The sequence below is a fragment of the Prunus persica genome, chromosome G5 (assembly GCF_000346465.2).
Source record: "Prunus persica cultivar Lovell chromosome G5, Prunus_persica_NCBIv2, whole genome shotgun sequence".
In the NCBI taxonomy this organism is placed as follows: Eukaryota; Viridiplantae; Streptophyta; class Magnoliopsida; order Rosales; family Rosaceae; genus Prunus; species Prunus persica.
This window is the reverse complement of record NC_034013.1, coordinates 12,569,097-12,578,588: the sequence shown is the minus strand read 5'-3', so window position 1 is coordinate 12,578,588 and position 9,492 is coordinate 12,569,097. Positions and strand designations below refer to the sequence as shown.

General features: G+C 36.2%; 1 protein-coding gene and 1 long non-coding RNA gene across 3 annotated transcripts; both read right to left on the bottom strand.

Moving 5' to 3' along the window:
• LOC109949113 lies at positions 1,075 to 2,822 on the bottom strand. Its single transcript, XR_002271592.1, has 2 exons — positions 1,973 to 2,822; positions 1,075 to 1,302 (listed from the first exon to the last, which is right to left on the bottom strand). It is a non-coding gene; the product is annotated as an uncharacterized LOC109949113 (long non-coding RNA).
• Positions 5,474 to 7,911, bottom strand: LOC18777381 (mediator of RNA polymerase II transcription subunit 10b). 2 transcript variants are annotated; one of them, XM_020563375.1, is made up of 6 exons: positions 7,826 to 7,911; positions 6,737 to 6,997; positions 6,552 to 6,632; positions 6,356 to 6,458; positions 6,176 to 6,265; positions 5,474 to 5,859 (listed from the first exon to the last, which is right to left on the bottom strand). In XM_020563375.1, exons 2-6 carry the CDS (start codon positions 6,961 to 6,963, stop codon positions 5,752 to 5,754), a joined length of 609 nt encoding a protein of 202 aa, XP_020418964.1. In that variant the 5' UTR covers positions 6,964 to 6,997; positions 7,826 to 7,911; the 3' UTR covers positions 5,474 to 5,751. The 2 variants fall into 2 exon arrangements, with proteins under 2 accessions (XP_020418964.1, XP_007209640.1); XM_007209578.2 differs by having other exon boundaries at positions 5,474 to 5,831.

The window sequence follows — 9,492 nt, the reverse complement described above, 5'->3', positions numbered from 1 at the left end:
TGTTGCATATGCAACCAGCTTCAGAAATTGATGACAGGATATGTGCATCAGAGAGAGAGAGAGAGAGAGAGAGAGAGGGAGAGAAAAACCAGACGACCATCACGGCTTGTCCTCATCATCTTTCGCTGACGCTACAAACATTAATTCATTAAAAGAATTTAACTCTTTACCCTTCTCTTCAAAAATTTCAAATACTTTTTTTTTTCTGTTCTCATTTCCTCTCAACCTTTGTTCCTGTTCTTAACATATTTATGTGCCCTGATACGAGATCTGTAAGCAACAGCAAACTGGAGGAAATCATACACGAAATCACGTCAACCCCACCAGGCCGCCCCACCATACAAGTTTTCTTCACTGTTGCACACACAGAGCGATATAGCACACATTTTGAGAGAAATGAGTTAACAGCAAATTAAGAAGACGATTAGTATGTCGACATTTGTTTTTTAAATGTTTGATACTCGGTATCATTTTATGGTACATTATCGACATTTGATCGCTTGATATTCGGTCGACATTTGGTACGTAATACATCGGTATTCAGTACTAGTCAATCACTACTTCGCGCACAGTAATTCATGTATTCAAGTTCTGTAGTCTATACAAATGGTTTAAATATTATATGTACATATAGAACTAAGAAAATTGAAGTATGTAATTCTAGCTGCCAAGTACATCTCGCTTATGAGCAAAGAGGAGAGTGCTTCATAATTTAAGGTCTTGTGAACCCAGCCAGAGTCAGAGAAGTCCAATCTATCACATCGTTTTTTCCTTTACTTGTTTTGCATGAAAATTATATCCCTGGGAGCACAATCAAAATCACATTGTCCTGTGTTGTGTTGTCATTCAAAATATATAAAAAAATTCGCATTGTGTTGAAGAAAACTGAAATTTTTAAGGGGGTTCTTTCAACAGTGTAAGAACTGGGGTTGCTTCTCAGATACAACTTAGTCATACATCTCACATCTGTCAGCCTTGAAAGATTATTCTCTCTCTGTATAATTCATGTGATGGGATCAGATGGAATTGAAGCATAGGCTTGGATCACATCTCTCAAAGAAATTAATAGCATAATAAAGAATAAACATGATCTTTATAAAAGAACTTAGATCCACAAATCCTTTACAATCCAACCAAACTAATCATCTGAATTATCACAGATCTAGAGTGACGGAGATTACAATACAATACACAGCTCCAAAGCTGGCTCCACCAACTAACACTAACAACAAAAGAAGTAAATTGAACATAAAGGAAAAAATACAAAAGATCATCAAGCACTTGTTCTGCAGGCATGTAAATCTGCAGAGAAATAACCAGAATTCATGTATAATATAAATAATAATCAGAAGGGAAAAAATGAGGAAAATTAACAGTGAATGTATTTAAGAAAATAGAACAAGGTTAATATTTAAGAGGGGGAGAGAGAGAGAGAGAGACCTAATGTGGAAAATGGAAACCCTATATAGGCTATGGTGCTATAATGCACAAGTGAAAATAGGGTTGTGGTAGGTAAAAGAAGGCAATTAAAAGTGAAGTGTGGGATTAGAGAGAGCAGAAGTGGACAGAGAAGATTCTTGAAAGCCATCATGAAAAAAACCAGCCCAATGATATGAACCTGAAAGAGTTAAAGGGCGTGGGGGAAGCCTGACAAAGAAAATGCAACCCTGCATATATGCTGCTGATATTCATGAAATTTAGAAGATAAATAAAATAAAAGAGTAATGATGAAGATCTTTTCCCCACTTCCGTCAGAGATAAAAGGTGAAAAGAGAAGAACAGTCAAACCCCTTCATCATTACACCAATCTGCATCTGCCTGCCCAACAACCCATGTACAAAATTTCTTTCTTTCAACAGAAAAAAAGGGGGGGGGGGGGGGGGGGGGGGTTTAAATAACGTTCAGAAAAAGACATAGATACAAAGGCAGAAAAGAAAAAAAAATTCGACAAAAGATTGAAAAAAGGCCTCACCTTTGGATGATCAAGGCAAAAATCTAACATGGGTAAGTGAAGATCTGTGTGATTGGAAGCAATAATTGGGGGGAATGAAGCCTGGTCCGACGTCACTAAATGTAGAACCAAATGATCTGTCTCAACTGAGTCTATATTGTTGATTAAAATTGACATCAATTGAGATGAAGATCATGGATCTAGTTAGGGGCCTCGAGCCAGACAACATTCCCCTCAAAAACAAATTAGCTTCCTCTTCTCTTTTCATCTTTGTTTTTTGCCTCTATTTCACAGAACCAAGTTGACCCAAGAAACCTCAGGCTACTTCTAAACTAAGCAGAGAAGACAGAGAGAAACAGAGGAGCGGTGTGTGTGTGATTATGGTGAATGAGAAAAATGAAATGGGTGGTACGAGAGATGATGGGATAAAAAGGCTGAGAGTTGAGAGAGAGAGAGAGAGAGAGAGAGAGAGAGGAGGGTGAAAAGGACAAAGTAAATTAAAGTAGCAGAGACCCCTCCCATGACCCTACCAACTGGGTCTTGGGTTTACAGAAATGACCACGACCCAAAACCCCCTTCACTCTCTTCTCTCTCTATCTCTTTCTCTCACTCACTTGTCCCATCGTCTCTACCATGCAATATATATACATATATATATACACACGCACAGAGCCTTAAACCCTCCCCTCACTCACTCACACACACACACACACTTTACACGTTAATATCAAATCCCTTGTCTCCTCTACAGCTAAATCATCATGACCTAATCATATCATCAGCCCACAACACTAATTCCATCAATCTCATCATCTCTCTACCCAAAGATTTCAACTTTATCAAAAACCCAATGCCACAAAGCCAATTCTAAGCACAATTAGCCTCTCTACGCTTTTTTTACTTTTCCTTTTCCTGTGATGATATGAGGACGATGATTGATGAGTATTTATAACCCTAAAAATGAAAACCCATTTTGAACCTTACGATGATGACGAAGACCATGATAAAGATGAGACACCAACAAAGTAAACGAAAAGGATGAGTCTCAGTGGTTTAGTTGAGCTAATTCACCGACCCCTATATAGGAAACTTTTTTTTGGATTTCGGGTTTTTTTTTCTACTTTTTTTTTTTCTTTTGCATATATTTTTGTTATTTGAATATAATTTATGCTGGAATTTGGTAAAGCATTTAATAATATTCACGAAAAGGAGAATCCCTCGTTGAGTGCGTTTTCACTTCTTTTTATTACTACGGTCGCGGGGGATTCAAGATGACGACACAGAGTGACTGACAAATTTAAAAAGTTGGGGGAAGGAGGAAGAAGAGTCAGCATTCAGGCTTTCAGGCTTTCAGGCCTTCAGGCTTACAGGCTTACAGGCTACAGCTCATTATTTTTCAGGTGCTTGCTAGTCTACTGTTCATAGCATGGTCTATCCATTCTCATTCCAAAATTCACCTATACATCATATATGTTATGTAAATCATCATACACATTGCTTTGCCTAATTCTAAGCAAATCCACCTTGCATGTTGTTGTTTATTAATAATTTTAAATGTTTAAAAATATCAGAAATGGGAGGTACAATCTTATGCATATATAAATTGTCAACTCTGAATCGTTGATTGTTGTAAAGTCCACTATCACCAGTAATTCTCAAACACTAATAAACACGTGATGGTGAACATGACATTCCTCTAATATTATGATCACATTTTTATTGATAATGCAACTCATTAAGTCTTTTTTTTTTTTTTTTATATTAATCTTCAATGAGCATGTGAGTCTTAACCTAAAGAAGTGAGTGAGAAGTTGAAAATAAAAATTACATAAAGAAGTCATGTGTTGTCAAATCATAGCCAACTACAAATTGACGTTAATTTATCATCATGTAGCATATTTGACAAAGAAAACCAATAGCCTTTTGAAGTTATATATATAGATGATCAACCATCCTAGCTAGTATAGCAATTAATTCAAGCTTTGTCAAAGAAGCCACAGCAACCACAGAAAATAATTTTTTGCAACTACAGGGATTGAAATTTAAATTCGAATTGGGTGCTGGGTGACCAAGTTGCTTGAATAAGATAAACAAGTTTGTGCCAAAACAAAATTCAATTTTACACATTTACCATCAATTTTTTTTTAAATAAAGCTATTTAGATAGAAAAAAAAAAAGAAAAAAAAGGGGAAAACACAATTAATAGGAAGCATGGCAACATTTTGGTTGGATTCAGGACCACATTAAGATGTCCATTGACCTGCAGTCACCTCTTTGACCCCAATCTCACGAGAAATAAATTTTTTTTTATAAAGAGAAATGTGTGAGATTTGCATTTCTCTTTTCCCGGGCTCCCTAATTTCATGGTGATTGACCTAAAAGCATCTTTAGACGGATACCAAACTTTACCTAGATTTTTGTTCTTTCCCAATTCCCACCACACATATTAACGGCATTGTCTCCCCCCCATTTCCTCATCAGAGTTCTTCAAACATTTATTTCCAAAGCTCAGTACCTACCTGCTGTGTGACCAATTTGTAATCACAACCCCATTCATGAAATCGCTTTGATGGACAAAAATATGGTGCTTTACCTTTCCTATTTTCACCATTAATAACATTTTGAGATAGAGCTTCAAATTTATAAGTTTTCTTTAAGAATTGTAATGGTAACTTTTTATGCATTGCGTTCGACGCTAATACTAAGACGTTCCGGGCGTTGAGTCATCATATAGAAGTGGACTACACATGGTGTTTTGTGTGTGTCCAGTGCATTTCCCGAGATGGCCAATCATAAATATGGATCGAGCTGACTATCTACTCCATTTCCCATTTCTCATTTACATTTTCTTTTTAAAAAATAAGCTGATTTCTAGAGCACTTTGTTGCAGCAGCAGCCACTAATTGATCTTAAAAGCTTTAACCCCATTGTTAAATATAATCTTGTTGCTTAAAATAATGAAGTTATTGGCCTCGTCCCCATACAAATAAACATTAAGAAAATGAAAGTGCAAGAGTAGTTGTAAAAAGTGGAAAAGGTGACGGCCCTTTTGCACTGGCTTTTCTCTCATGTAGGCCTTGATTGAGCAAAGAAGATTCTTTGCAAACTACACAACGTAGAAAATAAAACCAAGGCTTTGGTGGGAGTGTTTCTTATATAAATATATATATATATATATATTTCAAACTTCAAACCCCAACATACATACCACGACGCATTAAGTTTTGCTTTAGTAGTTTTTATATAAATAAAGCTCCAATGAAACAACTGAGAAAGTGCAGTTTACTGGCGAACGTAGCAATATTTTTATCATTATTATAAAAGCTACCAGTACCAAAATGTCAGTTCTGGACTTCTTTTTCTTTTTTAAAGATTTTTATTTGACTAGTTGGGCAATTTTTCATTTTCTCAGTGTCATTGGTTTGGGTTTGTCTGGTTGATTAGTTTGAAGGCCCAAATCACAATTGAATTTGGGCTCCATTTATACAAATCGGAAGCAAGTCCTCCTCAAACTTCAGGAACTGTAAAATTCCTTGTTATCAAACTCTATTTATATATAACAGAGGAAATTGACAGGTCCCAGAGCATATAACAAGTGTAGAAACTAATATTCAAAGGGATCCATTATCACTAAAATCATGAAAAGGTGAAGAACTTCGTCTAAATTCTCATATTTTTAAGCAATTGGAAATGGGATATTCAATCACTCATGAATGAGAACTTCTTGAATTCACATCCCATCAGATTACAAGCACGGTATTGGTAAGACGTGGACTCGAAGAACATGATACATAAACACATCACACATTTAAGGCTCCGGTTTGACCTTCATATCCCCATTCTGTAATATGCTTTGTGCTTGTGCAAGCCGTTTTGTTTCCTGTATTGTAAGTAACCAGCTTAAACCCCTACAAGAATAATAATGAACCACACTCACACAAATATGGACAATAACTCTGAACAAAATATGGACAATAAACACAAACAATCTGACTTCTGCTGGGTGCATAGTCAACACACTGGCAGCAGATTTAGTTGCCAAAGGTAAACCTTCAGAGAACGGTTGTTCATCTCGATGAATGACCAAAAAGGAAGAAAGGCAGAAGGTTTCTTCACTTAATTTGTATAAAAAGAATATGCAATCGAAGTACATCTGTGAAGGAGGCTAATAAGTTTTATAAATCCTTGTACAAGATGTTAGTGGGCCAATGCAAGGTAACTTACAGAAGCAGATGCAGCACGTATTTCTCTGTAAGATTCAACTTCATCAGGAAATGTTTGTTCAAGTTCCTCCAGAAGATGTTTGCGTAAACTCTATAAAAAAACATAAGTAGATGTTGAATCATGACAAACTTGGAAACAATGAAATGGAACAAAGCAATATTTTCACACTGTAAAAGTTACCTTGAAGGTATCGGTTTTGCCTTTAGTGATCTGATTTTTGGCAATGCAGCTGTTAATGACATCCCTTGTAAATTCATCAGGATTCTTCCCGTCGTCAATCAAACTACACAAAATTAATAAGTCAACAGTAGTCAGAGCTTGTCCATAAAAGAGGAACCTTCAGTTGTTAGAAAGCAAATTTGGGAAGAAGCCTCACTTAAAAACTTCCATAGGAACCTGGATATTGCATTTTTCAGACAACTTAGCCATGTTGTCAAGCTCAATAACAAGAGCATTTCTGAGAGATCAAACCTAATGTGAGAAAGTCTTCAAGCAACAATAAATATATTAAGAACAAAAGGTTTGAATAATTATTGAAGAAGCTCAGACTGAGAAAATTACAGGCGTTGGAGGAGGGGGAGCTGAGAGGCAGCATTGAACGAAGAGATAGTGAGGTAGAGCTGGTGAATGAGCCCCAAAATTTTCTGAATAGAGTTATTGACCTCGTTCAGGTTTTGCTTTGGATCATCCACCACTGTTGCTCCAGTTGTATCATTGGTTTGAGGGACCAAAACCCCGTTTCTGCCACTCCCACCAGTTGCAGCTGTTGCATTCTGTGATGTATCCATCCCAGTCCCACTCTAAATCTCTTTAAAAACGTACCTGTCAACCGGAAATTAGCCAATTAGCACTAAAACATTAGATAAATAACAGGTTTTTCGTGAAATTGATAGTTTAGAACTTCCCAAAATACAAACAGTAAAAGTGCAGCTGATGCAAATATTTGTCCATGTAATTCATATAACAAACCTACTTGGCTTCAGTAAAACTTGAAATAAACTTTTCATCTGCTTCTTATGGAAACATAAAATTGGGTTCGTATTTTCATAACAAGCAACAGAACACCAACTTTCAATTTATCTGTAAAAGCAAATTCAACCTGTTTGCTTAAACACGCTATGTTATTCTAACTCTATGTCCAAGTCACCTAAAATTTTCAGTCTATATGGGTAAAAGAAAATATCCAGAGCTTGCTTTACACAGCACTTCTTCTCTTTCAACTTCAATAAATTGTGTAGTCTAAAAATTCAATCATCTCAAACTTGAAGACAACAGTAAGATTAGTATATACCTATAATTAAAGTTTCTTTCAGTTAAGTAAAGCAATCAAATTTCGAACATCAGGATTGAAACCTTCAATTTCAATTCCAAAGCTCAATTTTTTCAAAGACATGGGAAAAGATTTCTAACAAGCTTGCTCTCCTTTTTCCAAAATCGAATGCAACCCAATATAATTCCGCAAAAATACAATAATCCCAATTTGCTGGTACCAATTAAAGTTGCCAAACTCCAATTTTCATATTCGTTAAGAATCCGACATCTATCAAAACCTAATTGAAATTGAGCCTTAATTAGCCAAAAAGATGACCCATCTAGCTTTTCTTTATAGCGAAAAGATATTAACTTTGAATAATTTCAAATTTAGGTTACCTGGTGAGAATTTGTTGTTCAAGTCCAGGCGGGGAAGCTTTTCTCCTACCAACGGAAAGAGGAGTTTCAGACTCTTGTCGAAGCGACGTCGCATTTGGGTCATAATATTTGTTTCGGTTAATTCCATTTTCTCTTAGATGGGACTTTTGTTTTTTGGGCCAGACCTATGATTGAGGTGCATTACTGAAGTGGACTGACTTCAGTTAAGCCCAAAAAGACCCAATAAGACCACACATTGCTTCTTCTTACTATGCAAAGCTTTGAACTTCTTAAGTTTCAAAAGTTCAAGTGAAATTGAGGGAGGGAAGAATCGAACCGACCTTGGTGTCGAGATAAATACTCTTAACCACTTGAGTTATAAGCCCCTTGTAAGTGTTGTTGAATTTGGAAAATTAAAAAATAATTATAGATACCACTTTTTACTTGTGCAAAATTAAAGCTAACTTTAGGCTACATTTCCCCTAAAAAATTGTCCAGTTGTTTCTGAAATGGCCAGGTTCTGAGTCCTCCCTTTGCCAGTTTGAATTTTAGGTAAGATGAGGACCAACAACACCAAATACCAAAACCTAGCACATAAAAAGACAGAGACAGAGCACGTAAAGCAGAGGAACGATCCCATTAATATTCTTGCTTTTGCTAAGTGACCCCCGATGGTTTTCAGAAGGTGATCAGTCAGTCCCCTTAAACTTATATCTTAGAATATCTAATAATAATCCTGCAATTAAGGATATCTGAATTTTCTGCTTGATGACTGATACACCACTTACAAGTTGTTTTTCACAAACCAATTACTCATTGAATTTGATAAACGAACTTGGAGATATTATATGGAAGCTTTTCACCAGGTTGGCATGCCTTTAGCCTTTGAAATTCAGCATTGCTAAATCTCCCAACTCCCTTTAACCATCTGATTCCAAAAAGCAATTAAAAATAAGATCTTACCAAATTCAGCTTGTTAAAACCCTCAAGATGAACTTTGCAAATTATAGGACGGACAGTCGAATGCATGTATTTTACTCTCATAACTATTTATCACGTACAATTTATGTGATGGATAATTATGAGAATAGATAAACACGCTTCAACCCTGTTTAAGTAGGGCTAAAGCCCGACCCAAATTTTTGTAAAACTTTCCAAACCTATATAGCCCAGCCCGGCCTTTAAATAAAATAAAATAAAAAGAATAGCCCAACTTGTATCCTCCACCCAATCCGATTTGATCGCCCACCCCCACCCCCCCCCCCAACAACCTTCTTCAACATCCAAGAGCCAACCCGTGTGACCCTTGCATCTTAGGTTTGTGGCGATTCATATCAGAATCGCATTTGTGATATTATTCAAAATCACAACAAAACGTAGTTTTCTAGTATCTTCCTGATAAATAAAACCAGTGACGAATTCATTAAGCTTGCATTCGCCATCAATGACAATTGACTGCCTCCAATCATCCTCGTGTTAAGCTAATTCTAGGAGCATCCGAGCATGGACCATACAGTTTTTTTATTTATTAAAATCAACAAGGGGGATTCAAACCTCTTTCTACATTACGAGGAAAAGAAAATTATTATTAGATTAAGAAGTAGTTTGTAATGGAGATAGATGTACCATATATGGAAAGGATAATAGAGAATTAGAACTTGGCTTGTGTGGTGGACCTATTAAAGCGC

Excerpts from the sequence above, each read along its gene's own strand:
- LOC18777381 (XM_020563375.1), bottom strand. The coding sequence starts at position 6,963 with ATGGATACATCACAGAATGCAACAGCTGCAACTGGTGGGAGTGGCAGA. Across the intron at positions 6,633-6,736 it reads CTCCCCCTCCTCCAACGCCT|AAATGCTCTTGTTATTGAGC; the intron begins GTAATTTTCTCA and ends TTGATCTCTCAG. Across the intron at positions 6,459-6,551 it reads GTTCCTATGGAAGTTTTTAA|TTTGATTGACGACGGGAAGA; the intron begins GTGAGGCTTCTT and ends AATTTTGTGTAG.